This window comes from Corythoichthys intestinalis, chromosome 13, assembly GCF_030265065.1.
Source record: "Corythoichthys intestinalis isolate RoL2023-P3 chromosome 13, ASM3026506v1, whole genome shotgun sequence".
NCBI lineage: Eukaryota > Metazoa > Chordata > Actinopteri > Syngnathiformes > Syngnathidae > Corythoichthys > Corythoichthys intestinalis.
The window spans coordinates 45,517,098-45,543,238 of record NC_080407.1 but is presented as its reverse complement, the minus strand read 5'-3'; the positions used below and the strand labels follow the sequence as shown (position 1 = coordinate 45,543,238).

The 26,141-nt window shown below is 41.3% G+C and overlaps 1 protein-coding gene across 1 annotated transcript in view; it reads right to left on the bottom strand.

Annotated features, from left to right (window-relative positions):
• The window catches only part of svep1 (sushi, von Willebrand factor type A, EGF and pentraxin domain containing 1), a 151,773-nt gene that overhangs the window by 27,642 nt on the left and 97,990 nt on the right, over nt 1-26,141 (bottom strand). Inside the window, exons 14-32 of the mRNA XM_057853998.1 lie at nt 24,591-24,782; nt 24,391-24,512; nt 24,216-24,321; nt 23,969-24,145; nt 23,611-23,844; nt 23,378-23,539; nt 23,130-23,291; nt 21,366-21,527; nt 21,175-21,263; nt 21,006-21,102; nt 20,816-20,929; nt 20,535-20,648; nt 9,566-9,767; nt 4,383-4,540; nt 4,098-4,296; nt 2,976-3,151; nt 2,764-2,888; nt 2,572-2,701; nt 264-434 (exon numbers count right to left, since the gene is read on the bottom strand). Of these exons, the coding sequence (XP_057709981.1) occupies nt 264-434; nt 2,572-2,701; nt 2,764-2,888; nt 2,976-3,151; nt 4,098-4,296; nt 4,383-4,540; nt 9,566-9,767; nt 20,535-20,648; nt 20,816-20,929; nt 21,006-21,102; nt 21,175-21,263; nt 21,366-21,527; nt 23,130-23,291; nt 23,378-23,539; nt 23,611-23,844; nt 23,969-24,145; nt 24,216-24,321; nt 24,391-24,512; nt 24,591-24,782 (2,892 nt within the window). The remainder of the gene's footprint in view (nt 1-263; nt 435-2,571; nt 2,702-2,763; nt 2,889-2,975; nt 3,152-4,097; nt 4,297-4,382; nt 4,541-9,565; nt 9,768-20,534; nt 20,649-20,815; nt 20,930-21,005; nt 21,103-21,174; nt 21,264-21,365; nt 21,528-23,129; nt 23,292-23,377; nt 23,540-23,610; nt 23,845-23,968; nt 24,146-24,215; nt 24,322-24,390; nt 24,513-24,590; nt 24,783-26,141) is intronic.

The following is a 26,141-nucleotide window of genomic DNA, read 5'->3' as shown; positions in this document are numbered from 1 at the left end:
TTCAGACGGAAAATATTCTGTTAACGCGACCCCTGTTTGTCGGTGACCAAATACTTATTTTCCACTCTAATTGGAAAATAAATTCTTTAAAAATCAAACAATGTGATTTTCTGTTTTTTTTCCACATTCGGTCTCTTATGGTTGAAGTTTACCCATGTTGACAATTACAGGCCTCTCTAATTTTTTCAAGGAGGAGAACTTGCACAATTGATGGTTGACTAAATACTTATTTGCCCCACTGTATGTATCAATTCTTTATTTACTTTCACAGCTGGGAAGAGGGTGACTCCATTCTCCTTGATTTTGGCACTGGAGAACTGGCTCCCCCACCAGGTAAAAGCCAGGATCACACGACAGCTGAACTTGAGCGCCAGGACTCACCTCCACATTTGAGGCATGAAGATGAGGCACAGCGTTGTCCAGCTGTGGGCAGTCTGAGAACAAACACATTCACTTGGATTGCAATTGACCGACGCTGTTTAGCATGTAAACTAACATGCAGTGTATCACAAAAGTGAGTACACCCCTCGCATTTCTGCAGATATTTAAGTATATCTTTCCATGGGACAACACTGACAAAATGACACTTTGACACAATGAAAAGTAGTCTGTGTGCAGCTTATATCAGAGAGTTCATTTATTTTCCCCTCAAAATAACTCAAAATATAGCCATTAATATTTAAACCCGGGGCAACAAAAGTGAGTACACCCCTTAGAAACTACATCCCTAAATGTCCAAATTAAATACTGCTTGTCATTTTCCCTCCAAAATGTCATGTGACTCGTTCGTGCTACTAGGTCCAGTTGTGCATAGGAGCAGGTGTGTTCAAATTTGTAGTGCAGCTCTCACACGCTCTCATACTGGCCACTGAAAGTTGGCCAACATGGCACCACCATTCCCATCACCATGCTTGTGAGAGAATTTTATTCATGGTTAAACACAACCATTATACATCATATTTTGTATGCTTTTTGTTATTGTTGCATGAGAACGTTATAGCATTAATCTGTTGAGTGTGCCTTCTCATGGCCTTGATTGGATCACCATATGCCCAAATATGGACTGTTATGTTCCTGTTTTTCAATAAGAATACAAGGGAGGACTCCGTTTTCTTTTCTTCGTTCCAGCCGGGACCGGTGCTCAAGGTCTCAGCTCAAAGATGTTTTTGTATGTAAAAATACCCAGGCTTGTGAGATGATGAGTTTCGTTTCTTGGTAAAGTTTCATTTCATGGCCCTTTTCAACAGTATAAATGTCCAGCTTCTATTGTACAGCTTTGTACTTTCTAGGTGATCACAGCTTCTGGCTGGGTCACACCATTTTGTACCCAAGAGCTCTTGTTTCTAAAGTCTTCGAAGAAAATCAATCCATGGTTGGGGTCGTATTTATTTTTCTAATCGAACTATCGAGGTAACACTTGGAGTTCAAACTTGAGCGTCCCTGACAATGCTTGACTGTAAGGATGACACACTTATCTTTGTACTCCTCACCTGGTCGCCGCCACACATGCTTGAGACCATCGGAACCAAACAAATTAATCTTTGTCTCATCAGACCATAGGGCATGGTTCCAGTAATCCATGTGCTTTGTTGACATGTCTTCAGCAAAGAGGCTTCCTCCTGGGGTGACAGCCAAGCACACCAATTTGATGTAGAGTGCGGCATATGGTCTGAGCACTACCAAGCTGACCCACCACCTCTTCTTCAACCTCTCCAGCAATGCTGAAAGCACTCCTGTAACGAGTCACATGACATTTTGGAGGGAAAATGACAAGCAGTACTCAATTTGGACATCTAGGGATGTAGTTTCTAAGGGGTGTAATGTAAGATAAGCTTGTTTTTATATGCCAAATATATTATGCCAGTTTGCTCTCCCACAGCTTTTATAAGAATACAGTTTTAGCCCATAATCATGTGCTTACCGGCAATTCCTCACATTCTGCTGATAAATAGATACACACACATATGTTGATTTATCAAACAACGTCTCAGTACTTTTCCACCAAGCTACAGTACTTTGAGTGCAAATGTGTGTTCAAAACAAAGATATCTTGCCTGCTCAAGAGTGTGACTGTTAATTCAATCAAGAGTGTGACTGTTCAATCAATGACTAGAATAAGGAACTTGCCGGACCGAACCTGCCACGTTGGACAACAGTGTTGTAACTGTATTCCGCCCAGCAACAAGCCCTCAATAAAAGTTAGCGGCGCGGGGGAGTTCAGAGAGAGACTCTAATGAGACAGCATTGATCGCGGAACTGATTCTGGCTCTCCCAACCTGCAGGTTGAAAAACGTCAACTCTCTGACTCTGTCTCACTTTATGCCCTGCCTTTTGTCAGCTTGCCTCGGGTAAATAAGTTAAAGAACGAGTTTTAGACCCAACATGTACTCACTTTTGTTGCCAGGGGTTTGGATATTAATGGCTATATTTTGAGGGGAAAATAAATTAACTATTATATAAGCTGCACACAGACTACTTTTCATTGTGTCAAAGTGTCATCCCATGAAAAGATATACTTAAATATCTGCAGAAATGCGAGGGGTGTACTCACTTTTAACCACCTCCTCTTACCTGCGCAGAAAACGCTGCTAAAATTGACTTTAACTCGGCCGAGACCTCCATTGAGAAAATCTGGCCAGGCGAGAACGTTTCCTCTGTGAGTGACGTGGGAGGCGGGGCAACTACTTGCGAGGACCTTGATCTACAAAATTGCACGTTTGTATTAAAGCGGTATTACGTTGAAATACGAGTTTCTGTAATTACCTGTTGAGGCGTGAGGACACGATCCCAGATGTTGAGCTGGCTGATGGAGCCGACGAAGGATTCCACAGGGTTGAAGCCCTCCCCTCTTTGGTCCTGGTCCTGACCCAATACCAGCGCCCCTCCGCCTACGGGACACGAATCAGGACTCGGCCGTTAACAACCATAGCAAATAGAGACATTCTGCTATGATCGGTCAGAGGATAGCACTACACCTGGGATACTGGTGCCGACTGACAGGCCTTTGCCTCCGTCTGACGGCTTCCCGTTGATGTAGATCCTCCAGTCCCCGTCCCAGCTCCTCCAAGACACTCCGATGTGGTACCAGCTTCCGGTATTCACGGCCGGGCAGTCAGTAATTCGCTCTTTGCCGTTTACGTACAGCACCCACCTGTGTGGAGAGTCGGATGAATGTACAGTAGTATGGAAAGTATCGGAACCTTTTGGAATTTCTCACAATTCCGCATAAAAACACCATCAAATATGATCTTCGTCAAAATCTCACAGATGAAAAAACAGTGTCTGCTTTAGCTAAAACCACCTAAACATTTACAGGTTTTCATAGTATGCAAACAATGACAGAAGTGAACCATCACATTTAACTCATTCACTCCCAGCCATTTTCACCAGTGCAACCCCCTTCGTTCCTGGCTGTTTTACTGGATTTTGACTGATTTTGCAAAGCTCAGGGAAAATTCTGTTCTATTGCTATATAAACATGGAACCAACAAAAAGAAAGATTAGACTCTTTTCTTCCAGCAGGGAAAAAATAAGTTGGTTCATATCTTTTTTTCATTTTTAAGAAATCAGAATTAGAAAAAAAAAGCGCATTCTCGACAGCCGAGGGAGAACCGTAGGTGAGAGCGGTCGTCGTGACGATCCCAAGCCGAAAATGGCACTTCTCGGGGCGGACATGTGAGAACCGGAGAAGTCATATCTCTTGTCTGTGTGCACTCTTACTTAGTTCAAAAATACTGCGCGCACTCTGAAAATGAGAGCGCCACTGCCACCCACTGAGTGGAAGTGCAAGTACACTTTATTCTAGTACGGCGAAAAAATGTTCCCCGAGGTCACATGCGCCACCCCTGGCATCGCCCCACTATTTAAGAAGTACTGCCTTAGGCAGAGTGTTCACTTACCTATTTTTCTCCCTTCTGTCATTGTTTGCATGCTATCCTCATTAAAATATGAAAACCTATCAATTTTTGGATGGTTTTAGATAAAGTAGAAACTGTATTTTCATCTGTGTGATTTTGACACGGCGAAGATCACATGTGATGGTGATTTTATGCAGAAATGTGAGAAATTACTTTTTAATATCACTGTATTTTGTTTACCCGTTGTAGTCTATCAGAAGAAAAGCGTTATCGCTGCCCTCCACAGCATAGGAGATGGGTGTGCCGTAATTGGTGGTGTCTGAGGACCTCATCCAGAAGGTGCAAGTGATCTCCGTAAGCGCCGGCATGACTCCGTCCATCAACACGTAACCGTGGATACCTGATACCTCGAAATCCAGGTTGAAAGCGGAGGACATTTCTGTCAAAAGGGAAAAACTTTTTATCTATGATCAAGTATCTCAAAGGTATTCTTACTAGTAAAGGCATCATCTTGTCCTATAGTACCTGTCTCACACCTGGTTCCGTTGAACCCAGGGAGGCAGCGGCAAGCGTAGGACCCGAGACCGTCCAGGCAGCTTGCTCCGTTCACGCATGGGTTAGGGTCACACTCGTCTACATCCACCTCACAAAGCGGGCCCCTGTAGCCCACTGCGCACTCGCACCTGCCAGACAAGTAGAGATGGTTTTAACTGAATTTTTAAGAGCCACATGATTGGACGTCAATTATGACAGTCAATAGTCAGTGTTATTGACTAGAATTGACCACACTGGACTATAAGCCGCAGGTGTCCTCACTGTATAATGGGATATTTACACCAAAAGATATTAACCGGTAACACTTTATTTGACAGTGGCATCATACAACTGTCATGAGACCAAATGAACCACTATGAAGCTTCACTGCTTCAAGAAGCTTCATTTGGCCATCACTGCTCCCTTGGGGGAGACAGTCAAGCTCTGCGACACCCTGCTGTGAAAACTGTTGTCGTCCAAGATGCCTCCTAGCATGCATTGCAGCGCAACAGATGTTTAGAACAATCAAAATTCATGTTCTGTGCTAATTGTGTCTTCAGTTACTCTCCTAGTTGTTTCATTAATTGCTAGTTATGATATTTGTAGGGCTGTCAAACGATTAAAATTTTTAATCGAGTTAATCACAGCATAAATATTAATTAATCGCAATTAATCGCAATCCAAACCATCTCTAAAATATGCCATATTTTTCTGTAAATTATTGTTGGAATGGAAAGATAAGACAAGACGGATATATACATTCAACATACTGTACATAAGTACTGTATTTGTTTATTATAACAATAAATCCACAAGACGGCATTAACATTAACATTCTTTCTAAAGGGATCCACGGATAGAAAGACTTGTAATTCTTAAAGGATAAATGTGAGTTTGTATATTGTGACTAAATATTGCCATCTAGTGTATTTGTTGAGCTTTCAGTAAATGATGCTGTAGTGACTTAACTGTTCTGCCCAAATGCATGATGGGAAGTGGTGCAACCATGACTGTGTGTGGTGGCTGCAAATGCTATTTGTTCTCTGCGTTGAGTACAGGGTGTTAAGAAAAAGATCGACTCCTGTCATTCTTCCCCACGTCGCTTCCCACAATATTTATCGTTACTGTGGGAGAGATGACGAAGCTTTTGCCAATTCTTAAAATTCGTAATTCTAAAATTCTTTAATTCTTAAAAGATAAATGTGAGTACAAGTTATAGTAATTTTGATAGTTTGTATATTGTGACAAAATATTGCCATCTAGTGTATTTGTTGAGCTGAACGTAATGTTTGAATAGAGTATTATTTTGCATAGCTATTTTGATTGGGAATGCCAGATCTCTTTGCATTGAGCGCTTTCTTTTTGTGAACATTATTTTGTTTTTGAGAGATATATATTATTATAATATTTAATCTAATTATAATATTTAATATTTATGATATTTAATTATAATATTATAAATATTATTTTTGTTGTGCTTTCACTAAATGATACTGTAGCGACTTAAATGTTCTTAACTACCCAAATGCATGATGGGAATTTGAGCAACCATGAGTCACAGTGGTTGCTGCAAATGGTATATCTTCTCTGCGTTGAGTACAATACATGGTGTTAAGAAAAAGATCATCTCCAGTAAATCTTTCCCATGTCGCTTGCCACAATAGTTATAACAGTTGTGGAACAAATGCCACTGCTTATTCCCTTAAATAGCGCGGCTCCAATAAATGTCGGCGTGACCAATTCGCCCTTCTTGGTAATTGGCGGTGCTATGGACCGGCGTTTCATGTTGGCTCGTTGTCAACGGTAGGCTCGGTTCGTCCAATTTCCTCCTGAGGAAGACGGCGGCTAACATATAAACACCGAGAGGAGTTGGATGGCTTCTTGTGGGTACTTTTATGAACAAAACAAAAGCATGTGGGGGACGCAGCACTTGAGCCTGCGCTAACTGCGCACTTTCTCTACTCTCCCTCTCTCGCTCAATCACTTTCTTCCTCACTGCTCAATCTGACAATGACGGTCACATTGAAAATAACAGCGGCCCCTTTGGCGGGTGCCGGCGTCCACTCCAATTGCTTGTGTCTGACCTTAGCTCTCAATATACTTCAAATGGCGCCATTGTAGTGTGTTCGCGGCAATGCTTGAGTGGGTTGTTCCGCGCATGCGTTAATTGCGTTAAATATTTTAACGTGATTGATTTAAAAAATTAATTCCCACCCGTTAACGCATTAATTTTGACAGCCCTAGATATTTGGTAACACTTTATTCTACAGTAGCCCCATACGAAAGACCATCATAATTATGAAACGACACTGGCATAAGCAATAATAAATGCTTATGACAGATGTGATTTTGTGTCATCTGGCAAATGATTTCACTTTAGAATGGATGTAAAAGTTTTCATCTGGACATAAATGGAGTTAGTGAGATAAATTACCAGATGACACTAAATGACATCTGTCATCAGCATTCATTAATGCTCATGACAGTGTCATATCATAATTATGACCGTCTAATGACAATGTTATAGCATCACTATCAAATTAAGTGTTAGCAAATAACATAACTATCAATTAATGAAACAATTGGAACAGTAACTGAAGACATAATTAGCACAGAACATGAATTTTGATTGTTATTAATTGCTAGTTATGTTATTTGTAGGGCTGTCAAACGATTTAAAATTTTTAATCGAGTTAATTACAGCTTAAAAATTAATTAATCGTAACTAATATTTTTCTGTAAATTATTGTTGATATGGAAAGATAAGACACAAGACGGATATATACATTGAACATACGGTACATAAGTACTGTTTTTGTTTATCATAACAAGAAATCAACAAGATGGCATTAACATTATTAACATTCTCTTAAAGCGATCCATGGATAGAAAGACTTGTAGTTCTTAAAAGATAAATGTTAGTACAAGTTATAGAAAATGTATATTAAAACCCCTCTTAATGTTTTCGTTTTATTAAAATTTGTAAAATTTTCAATCAAAAAACTAATAGCTCGCCATTGTTGATGTCAATAATTAAACCATGCTCACTCATGGTACTAACCCATAAATTCAGTTGGACCCAAGTGCCAGCAGAGGGAGCCAAACACCAAAAAACAAGTAACAAGTGTACATTACACTGTACTGTCATTTTAGTCTGTTTGAGCGGGGCATGTGCGTTAATTGCGTCAAATATTTTAACGTGATTAATTTAAAAAATTAATTACCGCCCGTTAACGCGATAATTTTGACAGCCCTAGTTATTTGGTAACTTGGTTATTTGTTTTTTTGGGTATTTTATTCGATAGTGGCGCCATAATACTGTCATTAGATAATCATAATCACGATATGACACTGTCATGAGTATTAATGATTGCTAATAACAGATGTCATTAAGTGTCATCCGGTAAATTATGTCACTGACTCCATTTATGTTCAGATCGGCACTTTTACATCCATTCAAAAGTGAGATAATTTGCCGAGTGACGCAAAATGACATCTGTCATTAGCATTCATTAATGCTCATGGCAGTGTCATTTCATTATTATGATGGTCTTATGGGGCTACGGTCTGAGAAAGTGTTACCAAACATCATAACTAGCAATTAATGAAACAACTGGAACAGTAACTGAAGAAATAATTAGCAAAGCCGCACTGGACTAAAGCCGCCGCTGTCCTCACTGTATTATGGGATATTTACACCAAAAGATATTATCCCGTAACACTTTATTTGACAGCGGCATCATAAGACTGTCATAAATCCAAATGAACCACCATGAAGCTTTGAACCAATTGGCTACAAAGCTTTAAGAAGCTTCATTTGGAATTTCGATTGTTATTTACATCCGTCAGGCTGCATTGCATGCTAGGAGGCATGTTGTACAACAGCAGTGTTGACAGCAGGTGGCAGCAGAGGTTGACTGTCTCCCCCAATGGAGCAGTGATGGCCAAATGGAGCTTCTTGAAGCAATGAAGCTTTGCAGCCAATTGGTTAAAAGCTTCATGGTGGTTCATTTGGATTTATGACAGTCTTATTGCACCACTGTCAAATATAATGTTCCAAATACCATAACTAGCAATTAATGAAACAACTGGAACAGTAACTGAAGTAATAATTAGCACAGAACATGAATTTCAATTGTTATTTCCATCTGTAATGCTGCAATGCATGCTAGGAGGCATGTTGGACAACAGCAGTGTTGACAGCAGGTACCAGCAGAGGTTGACTGTCTCCCCCAATGGAGCAGTGATGGCCAAATGAAGCTTCTTGAAGCAGTGAAGCTTTGCAGCCAATTGGTTCAAAGCTTCATGGTGGTTCATTTGGTTCTCTGACAGTCTTATGGCGCTACTGTCAAATAAAATGTTCCAAATACCATAACGAGCAAGTAATGAAACAACTAGAACAGTAACTGAAGAAATAATTAGCACGAAACATTAATATAGTAGTTATTTACATCTGGAGCACTGCAATGCATGCTAAGAGGCATGTTGGACGACAACAGTGTTGACAGCAGGTGGCAGCAGAGGTTGACTGTCTCCGCATGGGGGAAAAGTAATAGCCAAAAGAAGCTTCTTGAAGCAATGAAGCTTTGCAGCCAATTGGTTCTAAGCTTCACAGTGGTTAATTTGGATTTATGACTGTCAAATAAAGTGGTACGGCACAATATCTTTTGGTGTAAATATCCCATAATACAGTGAGGACAGCAGCGGCTTATAGTCCAATGCGGCTTTGCTAATTATTTCTTCAGTTACTGTTCCAGTTGTTTCATTAATTGCTAGTTATGTTATTTGGTAACACTTTATTTCATAGTGGTGCTGTCATTAGACAATCATAATTATGATATGACACTGTCATGAGTATTTATGAATGCTTATAACAGACGTCATTTATTGTTATCTGGCAAATTATCTCACTTTTGAATGGATGTAAAAGATCCAAGCTGAATATAAGTGGAGTTACTGACATAATTTGCTGGATGGCACTGAATGACATCTGTCATAAGCATTCAGTAATGCCCATGACAGTGTCATGTCATAATTATGACCGACCTATGACAGTCTTATGACGCCGCCGTCAAATGAAGTGTTACCTATTAACCCAAATAAATCAACAAATCAGCCGCAGGATTCAAAATAAAGTAAACAAGGAGCGTCTTATAGTCTGAAAATTACGGTACCTGAAATTGTTAACTCCGTCCAGACAGGAGGCGCCGTTAAGACAGGGGGCGCTGGCGCATTCATCTACGTCGACCTCGCATCGGTCCCCCGAGAAGCCCGTCACACAGTTGCAAGCGTAAGACCCCGTCAAGTCCTCGCAGACCCCGCCGTTCTGGCAGGGGTCGGACATGCACTCGTTGATTTCCAGTTCGCAGCGAGATCCTGAGGAAACAAACAGAAATAGAACTCCTTTTAAAAAAATTAAAAATTTGAATCGAGTTAATCACAGCTTAAAAATTAATCAATCGTTATGAATCGCAATTCAAACCATCTCTAAAATATTCCATATTTTTCTGCAAATTATTGTTGGAATGGAAGGATAAGGAAACTAGTGATTGAAAATACACCACAAGGTGTCAATTGAGTAAGTTTTATGTGTATTTTGCATAGCTATTTTGATTGGGAATGCCAGTTTTCTTTGCATGGAGTGCTTTTTTTAATGTGAACATTATTTTTTTGAGAGATAATAATTAGGGCCCGAGCACTAGGCGTGCGAAGGCCCTATTGTAATGCAAAGGATTATTATTATTAGGGCCCGAGCACTAGACGTGCGAAGGCCCTATTGTAATGCAAAGGATTATTAGGGCCCGAGCACTAGGCGTGCGAAGGCCCTATTGTAATGCAAAGGATTATTATTATTATTCTTCTTTTTTCATGGCAAATGAAAATGGCCAATTTGGAGGCCTGAACATGCACGAAAAGTCACCAAAATTTGCACATACGTGCAGATTCGCGTAAAATTTGATAATCTTGCGTCGTTTTGAAAAAATTTCAAAAAATGGCTCAGTGGCGCCCCCTTTACCCTTAAAATTTTCAAAAAGGCCTCTCCTCTCAGGTTTTCAACGTAGAGCGATGAAATTTGGGGAGTAGATACCTTATGCCTAACTGTTCAAAAAAGCCTCTTGCACCCATATTCCAAATTCGACAGGAAATCGGGTATTTTGGATCGAATGTGAAATTTTTTCGGTTCACAGTTGGAGTTTACGTTTGGAGGCTTGAACATGCACGAAAACTCACCAAAATTTGCACATACATTCAACTTTGCGTAAATTTTGATAATCTACAAAAAAATTTAACAAAATGGCTCAGTGGCGCCCCCTTGAAATTTTCAAAAAGGCCTCTCCTATTAGGTTTTTTCAACGTAGAACAATGAAATTTAGTGAGTCGATACATTGTACAAAACTGCTCCAAAAAGTCTCTTGCACCCATATTCCAAACCCAACAGGAAGCCGGAAATTTTGGGTCAAATGCGAAATTTTATCGATTTACATTTGAGACCTTGTCGCTGAAGGATGAAGTTGGATCGTCTTCAAAATTGGTCAGACTATTCAGGAGACCTATGAGATCTTAAGTTTTCAAAATGGTGAGTTTTCACTCAAGGGTCTGACCTGGGCGTGGTCCCAAAGTCGGCCATTTTTGGGCAAAATACCAAATTCAGAAAATGATTAAAAACTCCGTGATACAACGTTCAATCTTTTTCATTTCTAGCATGTATATGAGATATCCCAGCCTGAACACGACTGCATTGAAATATTACCCATTAGGCCTGGCGCCCCCTAGTGGGAACAGGAAATGGCCTTCTTTACGAGACAGGCTCCTCCTCCAAGGGAAAAAAATCTATTGACCTCAAACCTGTTTCAGGGGAGCCTCAAGACATGTGTTCAGGTCCCTGATGAAAAATATTGAGGTTTCGTTGAAGCGGAGAGGTCCAAACTGGAAGTGAAAATGACCGTCAACAATTTGTCTCGCCAAAAATTTTGAACAGTCATAACTCGGCAGATATGCAACATATGTGCGCCAAACTTTCCGTGTTTGTTGAGAGTCATACCCTGAAGGTTCTTGTAGGGGTCATTTGCATCAACTCTACAGTGCCAACTAGTGGCGACAGAAAGAAGTTTTAAAAAAGGCCTTTCCTATTGGGTTTTTTCAACATAGAGCAAGGAAATTTGGGGAGTAGATACCTTATGCAAAACTGCTCCAAAAAGTCTCTTGCACACATATTCCAAATCCAACAGGAAATCGGGTATTTTGGATCGAATGTGAAATTTTCATGGGTTCACAGTAAGAGTTTACATTTGGAGGCTTGACTATGCATAAAAACTCACCAAAATTTGCACATACATGCGGCTTTGGATAACGTTCGATAATCTTGCAACGTTACGAAACAATTTAACAAAATGGCTCAGTGGCGCCCCCTTGAAATTTTCAAAAAGGCCTCTCCATTTAGGTTTTTCTAACATAGAGTGATGAAATTTGGAGAGTCAAAACTTTGTGCAAAACTGCTCCAAAAAGTCTCTTGCACACACATTCCAAATCCTACAGGAAATCGGGTATTTTGGATTGAATGTGAACTTTTTATCGATTTACAGTGTGCACATTTTACACCTTGGCACCTAGGGAATTAGTTTGATCATTCTCAAAATTGGTGAGACTGTTCATGAGGCATATGAAATCTTAAGTTATAAAAATGGTGTGTTTTCATTCACGGGCCTGACCTGGGCGGGGCGCCAAATTCTTCCATTTTTTCGCCAAAACACCGAATTCGGAAAATGACTGATAACTCCCTCATACAACGTTCAATCTATTTTAAATATGACATGTGTGTGAGGTATACCAGCCTGAGCAGGACTGGATTGAAAATTTACCATTTGTGCCTGGCGCCTCCTAGTGGGAACAGGAAATGCCCTTTTTTACGGGACACACTCCTCCTCTAAAGGGAAAAAATCAATCTACCTCAAACCTGCATAAGGGAAACCTTAAGACCTGTCTTCAGGTGCCTGATGAAAAATATTGAAGTTTCGTTGAAGCGGAGGGGTCCAAACAGGAAAGTGAAAATGACTGTCAACAATTTTTCTCTCCAAAAACTTTGAACAGTCATTACTCGGCAGATATACAAGATATCTGCGCCAAACTTCCCGTGCTTGTTGAGAGTCATACCCTGAAGGGCCTTGTAGGGGTCATTTGCATCAACCCTACAGCGCCAACTAGTGGCGATAGAAAGTCACTCGTTTTTCCAAAACATGTCCAGTTCTTTTCATGTTGGTCATTGTAGTTTCAAGACCTATTAAAATACTTTTTTACGGCCCATGTCCACGTGTCTCTGTCTGTTGCCGTGACGACCCTTTGTTCGCCATTTAAAGGAAATATTTTTTTTCAGAGACTCAGGGAGCTTATAGAGCCACAATAGTTGGCACACTTGGTCGAATTGGCCCAGTTAGAAGATTAATTTTGGTTTTGAATAAGGGCTTGGCTGCACAGCTCAGTAGTGGCTCCTTTTTTGTAGTACTCTCTCCAATAGGGGTTTTTATCTCTTGGGTGTGGGAATGTAAATAGGCGACTTTCGAGCATGTTAGGTTCTAATGAGATGATTAGAGAGGAGGATCTGCCACCACCCTGACCTGCACACAGTCCGAGTTGCGTGACGTTCGAGTTGCGCTAGATTGCGAGGGCCCGTTCAGTCCTGCTTGCAGGCCTAGTTATTATTATTCTTCTTTTTTCATGGCAAATGAAAATGGCCAATTTGGAGGCCTGAACATGCACGAAAAGTCACCAAAATTTGCACATACGTGCAGATTCGCGTAAATTTCGATAATCTTGCGTCGTTTTGAAAAAATGTCAAAAAATGGCTCAGTGGCGCCCCCTTGACCCTTAAAATTTTCAAAAAGGCCTCTCCTCTCAGGTTTTCAACGTAGAGCAATGAAATTTGGGGAGTAGATACCTTATGCCTAACTGCTCAAAAAAGCCTCTTGCACCCATATTCCAAATCCAACAGGAAATCGGTTATTTTGGATCGAATCTGAAATTTTTTCGGTTCACAGTTGGAGTTCACATTTGGAGGCTTGAACATGCACGAAAACTCACCAAAATGTGCACATATGTTCAACTTTGCGTAAATTTTGATAATCTTTGAAAAAAATTAACAAAAAGGCTCAGTGGCGCACCCTTGAAATTTTCAAAAAGGCCTTTCCTATTTGGTTTTTTCAACGTAGAATGATGAAATTTGGTGAGTCGATACATTGTGTAAAACTGCTCCAAAAAGTCTCTTGCACCTATATTCCAAATCCAACAGGAAGTCGGAAATTTTGGATCAAATGTGAAATTTTATCGATTTACATTTGAGACCTTGTCGCTGAAGAAAATAGTTGGATCGTCTTCAAAATTGGTCAGACTATTCAGGAGACATATGAGATCTTAAGTTTTCAAAATGGTGAGTTTTCATCCAAGGGTCTGGCCTGGGCGTAGTCCCAAAGTTGGCCATTTTTAGGCAAAATACCAAATTCAGAAAATGATTAAAAACTCCGTGATACAACGTTCAATCTTTTTCATTTCTAGCATGTATATGAGATATCCCAGCCTGAACACGACTGCATTGAAATATTACTCATTAGGCCTGGCGCCCCCTAGTGGGAACAGGAAATGGCATTCTTTACAAGAGAGGATCCTCCTCCAAGGGAAAAAAATCTATTGACCTCAAACCTGTTTCAGGGGAGCCTCAAGACATGTGTTCAGGTGCCTGATGAAAAATATTGAGGTTTCGTTGAAGCGGAGAGGTCCAAACTGGAAGTGAAAATGACCGTCAACAATTTGTCTCGCCAAAAACTTTGAACAGTCATAACTCGGCAGATATGCAACATATCTGCGCCAAACTTTCCGTGTTTGTTGAAAGTCATACCCTGAAGGTTCTTGTAGGGGTCATTTGCATCAACTTTACAGTGCCAACTAGTGGCGACAGAAAGAAGTTTTAAAAAAGGCCTTTCCTATTGGGTTTTTTCAACATAGAGCGAGGAAATTTGGGGAGTAGATACCTTATGCAAAACTGCTCCAAAAAGTCTCTTGCACCCGTATTCCAAATCCAACAGGAAATCGGGTATTTTGGATCGAATGTGAAATTTTCATGGGTTCACAGTAAGAGTTTACATTTGGAGGCTTGAATATGCATAAAAACTCACCAAAATTTGCACATACATGCGGCTTTGGATAACGTTCGATAATCTTGCAACGTTACGAAAACATGTAACAAAATGGCTCAGTGGCGCCCCCTTGAAATTTTCAAAAAGGCCTCTCCATTTAGGTTTTTTCAACGTAGAGTGATGAAATTTGGAGAGTCGATACTTTGTGCAAAACTGCTCCAAAAAGTCTCTTGCACACACATTCCAAATCCTACAGGAAATCGGGTATTTTGGATTGAATGTGAACTTTTTATCGATTTACAGTGTGCACATTTTACACCTTGGCACCTAGGGAATTAGTTTGATCATTCTCAAAATTGGTGAGACTGTTCATGAGGCATATGAAATCTTAAGTTATAAAAATGGTGTGTTTTCATTCACGGGCCTGACCTGGGCGGGGCGCCAAATTCTTCCATTTTTTCGCCAAAACACCAAATTCGGAAAATGACTGATAACTCCCTCATACAACGTTCAATCTATTTTAAATCTGGCATGTGTGTGAGGTATACCAGCCTGAGCAGGACTGGATTGAAAATTTACCATTTGTGCCTGGCGCCTCCTAGTGGGAACAGGAAATGCCCTTTTTTACGGGACACACTCCTCCTCTAAAGGGAAAAAATCAATCTACCTCAAACCTGCATAAGGGAAACCTTAAGACCTGTCTTCAGGTGCCTGATGAAAAATATTGAAGTTTCGTTGAAGCGGAGGGGTCCAAACAGGAAAGTGAAAATGACTGTCAACAATTTTTCTCTCCAAAAACTTTGAACAGTCATAACTCGGCAGATATACAAGATATCTGCGCCAAACTTCCCGTGCTTGTTGAGAGTCATACCCTGAAGGGCCTTGTAGGGGTCATTTGCATCAACCCTACAGCGCCAACTAGTGGCGATAGAAAGTCACTCGTTTTTCCAAAACATGTCCAGTTCTTTTCATGTTGGTCATTGTAGTTTCAAGACCTATTAAAATACTTTTTTACGGCCCATGTCCACGTGTCTCTGTCTGTTGCCGTGACGACCCTTTGTTCGCCATTTAAAGGAAATATTTTTTTTCAGAGACTCAGGGAGCTTATAGAGCCACAATAGTTGGCACACTTGGTCGAATTGGCCCAGTTAGAAGATTAATTTTGGTTTTGAATAAGAGCTTGGCTGCACAGCTCAGTAGTGGCTCCTTTTTTGTAGTACTCTCTCCAATAGGGGTTTTTATCTCTTGGGTGTGGGAATGTAAATAGGCGACTTTCGAGCATGTTAGGTTCTAATGAGATGATTAGAGAGGAGGATCTGCCACCACCCTGACCTGCACACAGTCCGAGTTGCGTGACGTCCGAGTTGCGCTACATTGCGAGGGCCCGTTCAGTCCTGCTTGCAGGCCTAGTTATTATTATTATTATTCTTCTTTCTTCATGGCAAATGAAAATGGCCAATTTGGAGGCCTGAACATGCACGAAAAGTCACCAAAATTTGCACATACGTGCAGATTCGCGTAAAATTTGATAATCTAGCGTCGTTTTGAAAAAATTTCAAAAAATGGCTCAGTGGCGCCCCCTTGACCCTTAAAATTTTCAAAAAGGCCTTTCCTCTCAGGTTTTCAACGTAGAGCGATGAAATTTGGGGAGTAGATACCTTATGCCTAACTGTTCAAAAAAGCCTCTTGCACCCATATTCCAAATCTGACAGGAAATCGGATATTTTGGATCAAATGTGAAATTTTTTCGGTTCACAGTTGGAGTTTACGTTTGGAGGCCTGAACATGCACGAAAACTCACCAAAATTTGCACATACATGCAACTTTGCGTAAATTTTGATAATCTACAAAAAAATTTAACAAAATCGCTCAGTGGCGCCCCCTTGAAATTTTCAAAAAGGCCTGTCCTATTAGGTTTTTTCAACGTAGAATGATGAAATTTGGTGAGTCGATACATTGTGTAAAACTGCTCCAAAAAGTCTCTTGCACCAATATTCCAAACCCAACAGGAAGCCGGAAATTTTGGATCAAATGTGAAATTTTATCGATTTACATTTGAGACCTTGTCGCTGAAGAAAATAGTTGGATCGTCTTCAAAATTGGTCAGACTATTCAGGAGACATATGAGATCTTAAGTTTTCAAAATGGTGAGTTTTCACTCAAGGGTCTGACCTGGGCGTGGTCCCAAAGTCGGCCATTTTTGGGCAAAATACCAAATTCAGAATATGATTAAAAACTCGGTGATACAACGTTCAATCTTTTTCATTTCTAGCATGTATATGAGATATCCCAGCCTGAACACGACTGCATTGAAATATTACCCATTAGGCCTGGCGCCCCCTAGTGGAAACAGGAAATGGCCTTCTTTACGAGACAGGCTCCTCCTCCAAGGGAAAAAAATCTATTGACCTCAAACCTGTTTCAGGGGAGCCTCAAGACATGTGTTCAGGTCCCTGATGAAAAATATTGAGGTTTCGTTGAAGCGGAGAGGTCCAAACTGGAAGTGAAAATGACCGTCAACAATTTGTCTCGCCAAAAACTTTGAACAGTCATAACTCGGCAGATATGCAACATATCTGCGCCAAACTTTCCGTGTTTGTTGAGAGTCATACCCTGAAGGTTCTTGTAGGGGTCATTTGCATCAACTCTACAGTGCCAACTAGTGGCGACAGAAAGAAGTTTTAAAAAAGGCCTTTCCTATTGGGTTTTTTCAACATAGAGCAAGGAAATTTGGGGAGTAGATACCTTATGCAAAACTGCTCCAAAAAGTCTCTTGCACCCATATTCCAAATCCAACAGGAAATCGGGTATTTTGGGTCGAATGTGAAATTTTCATGGGTTCACAGTAAGAGTTTACATTTGGAGGCTTGAATATGCATAAAAACTCACCAAAATTTGCACATACATGCGGCTTTGGATAACGTTCGATAACCTTGCAACGTTACGAAAAAATTTAACAAAATGGCTCAGTGGCGCCCCCTTGAAATTTTCAAAAAGGCCTCTCCATTTAGGTTTTTCTAACATAGAGTGATGAAATTTGGAGAGTCAAAACTTTGTGCAAAACTGCTCCAAAAAGTCTCTTGCACACACATTCCAAATCCTACAGGAAATCGGGTATTTTGGATTGAATGTGAACTTTTTATCGATTTACAGTGTGCACATTTTACACCTTGGCACTTAGGGAATTAGTTTGATCATTCTCAAAATTAGCGAGACTGTTCATGAGGCATATGAAATCTTAAGTTATAAAAATGGTGTGTTTTCATTCACGGGCCTGACCTGGGCGGGGCGCCAAATTCTTCCATTTTTTCGCCAAAACACCGAATTCGGAAAATGACTGATAACACCCTCATACAACGTTAAATCTATTTTAAATCTGGCATGTGTGTGAGGTATACCAGCCTGAGCAGGACTGGATTGAAAATTTACCATTTGTCCTGGCGCCTCCTAGTGGGAACAGGAAATGCCCTTTTTACAGGACACACTCCTCCTCTAAAGGGAAAAAATCAATCTACCTCAAACCTGCATAAGGGAAACCTTAAGACCTGTCTTCAGGTGCCTGATGAAAAATATTGAAGTTTCGTTGAAGCGGAGGGGTCCAAACAGGAAAGTGAAAATGACTGTCAACAATTTTTCTCTCCAAAAACTTTGAACAGTCATAACTCGGCAGATATACAAGATATCTGCGCCAAACTTCCCGTGCTTGTTTAGAGTCATACTCTGAAGGGCCTTGTAGGGGTCATTTGCATCAACCCTACAGCGCCAACTAATGGCGATAGAAAGTCACTCGTTTTTCCAAAACATGTCCAGTTCTTTTCATGTTGGTCATTGTAGTTTCAAGACCTATTAAAATACTTTTTTACGGCCCATGTCCACGTGTCTCTGTCTGTTGCCGTGACGACCCTTTGTTCGCCATTTAAAGGAAATATTTTTTTTCAGAGACTCAGGGAGCTTATAGAGCCACAATATTTGGCACACTTGGTCGAATTGGCCCAGTTAGAATATTAATTTTGGTTTTTAATAAGGGCTTGGCTGCACAGCTCAGTAGTACCTCCTTTTTTGTAGTACTCTCTCCAATCGGGGTTTTTATCTCTTGGGTGTGGGAATGTAAATAGGCGACTTTCGAGCATGTTAGGTTCTAATGAGATGATTAGAGAGGAGGATCTGCCACCACCCTGACCTGCACACAGTCCGAGTTGCGTGACGTCCGAGTTGCGCTAGATTGCGAGGGCCCGTTCAGTCCTGCTTGCAGGCCTAGTATTATTTTTGTTGTGCTTTCACTAAATGAAACTGTAGCGACTTAACTGTTCTGCCCAAATGCATGCTGGGAGGTTGGGCAACCATGACTGTCAGTAGTGGCTGCAAATGGTATACAGCAGGGGTCCCAAATGTGGTCCGGCCCCCAGAACATTTTTTTATTTTTATTTTCTTTTTTACTTGTGTTACTTATTTTCTGGCTTTTTCTGTGAAGAACCCAGAGAGGGTTATTTGGTTATTATCTATTTGATTAATAGTGTTATAATATAATATAATATAATATAATATAATATAATATAATATAATATAATATAATATAATATAATATAATATAATATAATATAATATAATATAATTTTAATATATATTATAATTATTATATAATATACATAATACATATAATATATATAATATATATTGTATATTATAATATAATATAATAATTCTATTATATATTATTATATTATATATTATATTATAATTATATAATTATATTATAATATAATATAATTATAATATAATATATATTATAATATAATATAATAATTATATTCAACGATATCAAATGATTAAAATTTTTAATCAAGTTAATCGCAGCTTAAAAATAATCATAATTAATGGCTATTCAAACCATCTATAAAATATGCCATATTTTAGATACTGAACCCCACGTTGCTCCTGGTGCTGCGTCACCAGTAGGTGGATGGCGAGATAGTGTAAAGCGCTTTGAGCGCCTTGAAAGGTGGAAAAGCGCTATATAACACCATAACACCATATTTTTCTGTAAATTATTGTTGAAATGGAAAGATAAGACACAAGACGTATATATACATTCCACATACTGAACATAAGTACTGTATCTCTTTATTATAAAATGAATCAACAAGATCGCATTAACATTATTAACATTCTGTTAAAGCGATCCATGGATAGAAAGACTTGTAGTTCTTAGAAGATAAAAGTTAGTACAAGTTATAGAAATTTTATATTAAAACCCCTCTTAATGTTTTTTGTTTTAATAAAATTTGTAAAATTTTCAAACAAAAAAATAAACTAGTAGCTCCCAATTTTTGATGTCAATAATTACACAATGCTCATGGTGCTGAAACCCATAAAATCAGTCGCACCCAAGCACCAGAAGAGGGCGACAAAACACCAAAAAACACAAGTAACAAATGGACATGACACTGTGCTGTCATTTTAATCTGTTTGAGCGGGGCATGTGCGTTAAATGCGTCAAATATTTTAACGTGATTAATTAAAAAATTAATTACCGCCCGTTAACGCGATAATTTTGACAGCCCTAGTTATATTATATTGTATTATTATATTATATTTTATTTGTTATTATTTTTATTTTATTTACTTTTGTTCCGTGAAGAATCCAGCAAGGGTTATTTGATTGTGGCTTTCTGAAAAACAATAAACTTTTACATTTAGGCACTCCAGCAATCGTCACACTTTTTTTTTGTTAAAAACTGACCCCGGCCCCTCATCAGAGAAGGGAAAAGTTATGTGGCCCTCACAGGAAAAAGTTTGGGGACCCCTGGTATACAGTATGTTCTGCGTTGTGTTCAATTAAGCGCGTTAAGAAAAAGATCGTCTCCTGCTTCGCCCAAATGCAGGCTGGGAAGTTGGGCAACCATGACTGCCAGAAGTGGCTGCAAATGGTATACAATATGCCTGTGTCCACTCGCATTTCTATGCCTTTTCGCTGCCAATGTGCAGCCCTAAAAATATATATATATAGTTCTGGTCTAACCCGTGAATCCTCCGGCACAACTGCAGGTGAATCCGTCCACTTCATCCACGCACACGCCCTCGTTGAGGCAGGGGGACGAGAGACATTCATTCACCTCCACCTCGCACAAGGAGCCTGAGACAAAAGGGAAAGAAATGGTCTAAAGCAGGGGTGTCGAACTGGTGAGTCCAGATCTGAATGGTCCTTTGACCTCTCTCGGTCAAAACGGATTGGACATCAATGAGTTCAATATTTGGTAAGTTAGTTGGTTCATTTGAAGGAACGTTCAAAGAATTCCTGACCTAAATATCCCGACTTGCACTGACACTGGAACTCTCCCATGCCGTCCTTACACAGACCCCCATTCTGGCATGGATCCGAGTCACATTCATCTACATCCACCTCACATTTGGCCCCTGATTGGAATGAAGCAAAGGTACTAGTGACTTCACCTAGATCTGTGCTCGCGGTTCAGTCCCAGTGTCTGTTCACCTGTGAATCCCGGCATGCAGGTGCAGACGTAGCCAGCGCCGACCTCTTCACAGGTTCCCTTATTCTGACAGGGATTCAGGAAACACTCGTGGAAAACCTGCCGAAACGAATCAGGATCAAAAACAAAGCCCGGCACGGTTAGATCGAGAGGAAAAACCGCGGGGCGAACCTGGCTGCTAGCTTGGTAGTCCTCGATGACCTCAACCTCTGGAGCGGCGGTCACACTCTCTTCTTTGGGAAGAAAGCTGGAGCCGAAACCTGAGAGCAACAAGCCAAAAACAAGAGAATTAGCTTCTGTAGAAGATAATGCCAAGCTGAAATGACGCGGGAATCATTTCAGAGCTTAAATTGAACTCTTACTGGAGCAATGCTGGATGGTGGTCGCCCCGGTAACTGTGGTGGTTCCGTAGAAAGGGCAGGACAAGCAATAGGAGCGTCCGTGGTCGGGCTGGTAGTAATCTCTGGGGCAAGCGTAGCACGGAACCAGGCCGGTTCGTGAGAAATGACCTGACGAACACGGAACTGCGGGGGAGATTCAGGAATTTCATAAGCTGATCAGTGCCAATATACAGTGGGGCAAATAAGTATTTAGTCAACCACTAATTGTGCAAGTTCTCCCACTTGAAGATATTAGAGAGGCCTGGAATTGTCAACATGGGTAAACCTCAACCATGAGAGACAGAATGTGGAATAAAAAAAAAAACAGAAAATCAAATTGTTTGATTTTTAAAGAATTTATTTCCAAATTAGAGTGGAAAATAAGTATTTGGTCACCTACAAACAAGCAAGATTTCTGGCTGTCAAAGAGGTCTAACTTCTTCTAACGAGGTCTAATAAGGCTCCACTCATTACCTGTTTTAATTGCACCTGTTTTAACTCATTATCGGTCTAAAAGACACCTGTCCACAACCTCAGTCAGTCACGCTCCAAACTCCACTATGGCCAAGACCAAAGAGCTGTCAAAGGACACCAGAGACAAAATTGTAGACCTGCACCAGGCTGGGAAGACTGAATCTGCAATAGGTAAAACGCTTGGTGTAAAGAAATCAACTGTGGGAGCAATTATTAGAAAATGGAAGACATACAACACCACTGATAATCTCCCTCGATCTGGTGCTCCATGCAAGATCTCACCCCGTGGCGTCAAAATGATAACCAGAACAGTGAGAAAAAATCCCAGAACTACACGGCGGGACCTAGTGAATGACCTACAGAGAGCTGGGACCACAGCAACAAAGGCTACTATCAGTTACACAATGCGCCGCCAGGGACTCAAATCCTGCACTGCCAGACGTGTCCCCCTCCTGAAGCCAGTACACGTCCAGGCCCGTCTGCGATTCGCTAGAGAGCATTTGGATGATCCAGAAGAGGACTGGGAGAATGTGTTATGGTCAGATGAAACCAAAATAGAACTTTTTGGTAGAAACACAGGTTCTCGTGTTTGGAGGAGAAAGAATACTGAATTGCATCCGAAGAACACCATACCCACTGTGAAGCATGGGGGTGAAAATGTCATGGTTTGGGGCTGTTTTTCTGCAAAGGGACCAGAACAACTGATCTGTGTAAAGGAAAGAATGAATGGGGCCATGTATCGAGAGATCTTGAGTGAAAATCTCCTTCCGTCAGCAAGGGCATTGAAGATGAGACGTGGCTGGGTCGAAAGTCCATGTTGCCCAACCTAAGCCCCAAAACATCACTGCTCTAGAGGAGATCTGCATGGAGGAATGGGCCAAAATACCAGCAACAGTGTATGAAAAGCTTGTGAAGAGTTACAGAAAACGTTTGGCCTCCATTATTGCCAACAAAGGGTACATAACAAAGTATTGAGATGAACTTTTGGTATTGACCAAATACTTATTTTCCACTCTAATTTGAAAATAAATTCTTCAAAAATCAAACAATGTGATTTTCTGTTTTTTTTTCCACATTCTGTCTCTTATGGTTGAGGTTTACCCATGTTGACAATTACAGGCCTCTCTAATATTTTCAAGTGGGAGAACTTGCACAATTAGTAGTTGACTAAATACTTATTTGCCCCACTGTATGGAGGATACACATTGTTGGAGTAAAATCAGCACTTCTACTCCGAGAAAACTCCTGTGATTTTTACTGGCAGGACTTCACCTCCACACTCCAGCTGGTCCACCGCCCCTCGGGTGACGGTGGACGTCTCGTCAGGACACTCCAGACACTCCCTGGCTCCGTAACCGGGTTGGAAGTGACCCAGCGGGCACGACTCGCAAATTTCCAAGCCGTTCATAGAATGACTGCCAGGTTTACACTGTCCTGAAAACACATTTTCACACAGAAAAGTTCAACAAGACTGATTGGTCTGAAGAAACTAGTGATACTGGATTTCAAAGCTGGACAACCTTTGCACTCGGCCATATTGCGAGAATGTAGGTAGGCGGTGGATGTCCCTTCAGGGCAGGATTTGCACTCCAGCTGACCCTCCAGGTCCTGGTAGGAGCCCAGCCCACAGCTCTCACATTCATTATACTCCAGGGAGAAATACGTGCCCACCGGACATTGGACTGTAAACAGTGCACGCGATCAGCGCTGAAGCAGAACACATAGACTGAAGGAGTTCTTCCGGCCCACTTACCGCACATCCTTCCTTTGAGCACCGAGCCGGGTCGGCAGAAGAGCGAAGCCTTCCTGCTCTCCAGTGACTTGGCGTCTGCTACGATCATCTCCGAGGACAAATGGAAACTGGAGAGAGGCTGCCTGGCCAGAGTTCGCTTCAAGCGATTGGTGAGCAGCTCTAGGGTTCGCAGGAGTCGCCTCTGATTGGCCACCTCCACGGAATCGTTCCTCGACACCGGGAGAGGGACGCTTGCTGGGAAGAAAGTTCAGAAGCAACTTCAAGATTTAGAGCTATTCCTTGAACTTCTTCCAGATCCGAACGAGATGCAGATCATGGTATCGTATTAAATTCTCTTGGGAACGTAGCCTAATTGTACCTGTGATGTTGAAAAAGATCTGGATCTTCTGGTCCCGAGTAGGGCCCCTAATCCTTCTGTGCCTTTTGCTACGATGGCGACCTTGCTGCCTCGCGACAGGCTGGCGGGCACCTGTGGCAAAGCCCGACTCAAAGTAGGCGTAGTCTTGACCACTCTGAGGACCCCAACCTCCTGGTCCTAACATGTACAAAGACAATATAAAAGCTAAGCGGGGCCGAGATTCCAACTGGGAGCTCGCGAAATATACCAATGGCGAAACCGTTCTCGTAGTCGTAGTTGTACTCCAGACAATTGCCTTGTGGCATCACCTCCACTTTGCAAGTGACCTCGTCGCCGCTGCAAAGGTTCGGAAGCTGCAAAGAGCAGAAACTCGTGAAAAGAACTTCTTTGCCGCCCAAGGAAAAACCTGGAAATTTCCTCACCATGCTTCCCAATTTAGACTCCAACTCCCCCGTGAATGTCACAACCAAGTCCACGTCATCACAGCGCGAGGCTTTAAACAGCATCTCAAACGGCTTCAGTCCGTTGTTAGCCACTCTGTTCACTGGTTTGACAAAAAACATCCAAAATGCTGACGTTTCGAGGCATCCTGCGACTAAAGTTGTTAAGTTGTGACGCTAACCGGAACAGTCGGGTCTGTCTGGGGAGTACGGCGGCTCCCACAAGCCATTGTTGGCACAGAAGTAACTGTGCACAGCATCCTGAGTGAAACTGTAGCCCTGCTTACAGCGTAGGGTGCAGTTAACACCGTTCGCTTCGTCCGAGCAGATGAATTCTCCGTTTATTGGGATGTACGGTTGATCGCAAGTCGTGCCTGGACACAGATACACCCTCCTACTAGTACAGTCCCTGACAAAAGTCTTGTCGCTTATCCATTTTGTAGAAACAATTGCTAATAACCTGACAATAAATATTCTGAATCTGAAACTAGTGGTGCTGTGAGATCCAGATTTAATATTTCGTATGACTTCCATGGGGTTGAAGGACTGCGTCCATGCGGTTCGGCAAGATTTCATACAATTTATTGATGAAATCATCAGGAACATCAAAGAAAGCAGTCTTGCATGCCTCTCAGAGTTCATCAACATTCTTGGGTTTCGTCTTCCATGCTTCGTCTTTCATCCTGTTCATGTCTGGTGACTGGGATGGCTAGTCCTGGAGGATCTTGATCTTCTTTGCCTTGAGGAACTTTGAGGTAGAGATTGAAGTATGCAGTGGAGCACCATCCTGCTGCAGAATTTGTCCCTTTTTATAGTTAGGAATGTAAAAGGTAGCTAAGATTTGTTGATATTTCAGACTATTTATGCTGCCTTCCATCCTGCAGATCTCTCGCACACCCCCATACTGGATGTAACCCCAGACCCAGAGGCGTAGCAAGGGTCCCCGGGGGCCCCAGGCAACAAGCAACCTGGGGCCCTTCGAGTGTGTGCAAGTGAGGGGGACACTTGGAGCAATAGCATATTTAATAGAGCTGAAACGAATACTCGAGTAACTCGAGTTTAAAAACTGATCCGAGTAATTTTATTCACCTCGAGTAATCGTTTATTTTGACAGCTCGAAGCATCACGTTTTGCTCGGACTAATTTTAATGCGGGACAACGCGCTGATGTCACGTGCGGAAAGGAAGAAGGAAAAACAAAACAAAACAAAAAAACTTACTGCAGCCGACAGCCGCTACAAACGACGCCGATGTTGCTAAATATGAGCCCGCACGATGCTACGTTGGTAGCAGGTAGCGTCTGATGCGTCTCATAGAGACCACATGTATGTTGAATTAGATGCGATATGACAGACTCGGCCGCGTCTGGGCAGCGTTAGTAAACAGCCGCCATCTTAAAGCAGTAGAGTGCTAAGCGCTAATAAAGAGCGCTAAGCGCTAATAAATAAGTTTAACGTTACTGTCACTACTAGCTCACGTAACGTTAGACCAGCAGAGGGCTAGGTTTCTATTAATTATAACCACTGTTGATGCGTGGCTAATGTGTCTTACATACAGGCTTTAACATAACATAGCATTGTGGAGTGATGAGGGTGTAAAATAAAAACTTAATCATGCTAACTCTCAATTTTAGCTCAGTAGTCATTGCTGGATAAAACACCCAAGTAGCACTGGTCCCTAATGTGCTCCAATACCTCCTGCATCATACATTTATTTTGAACACTGCAAAAACCC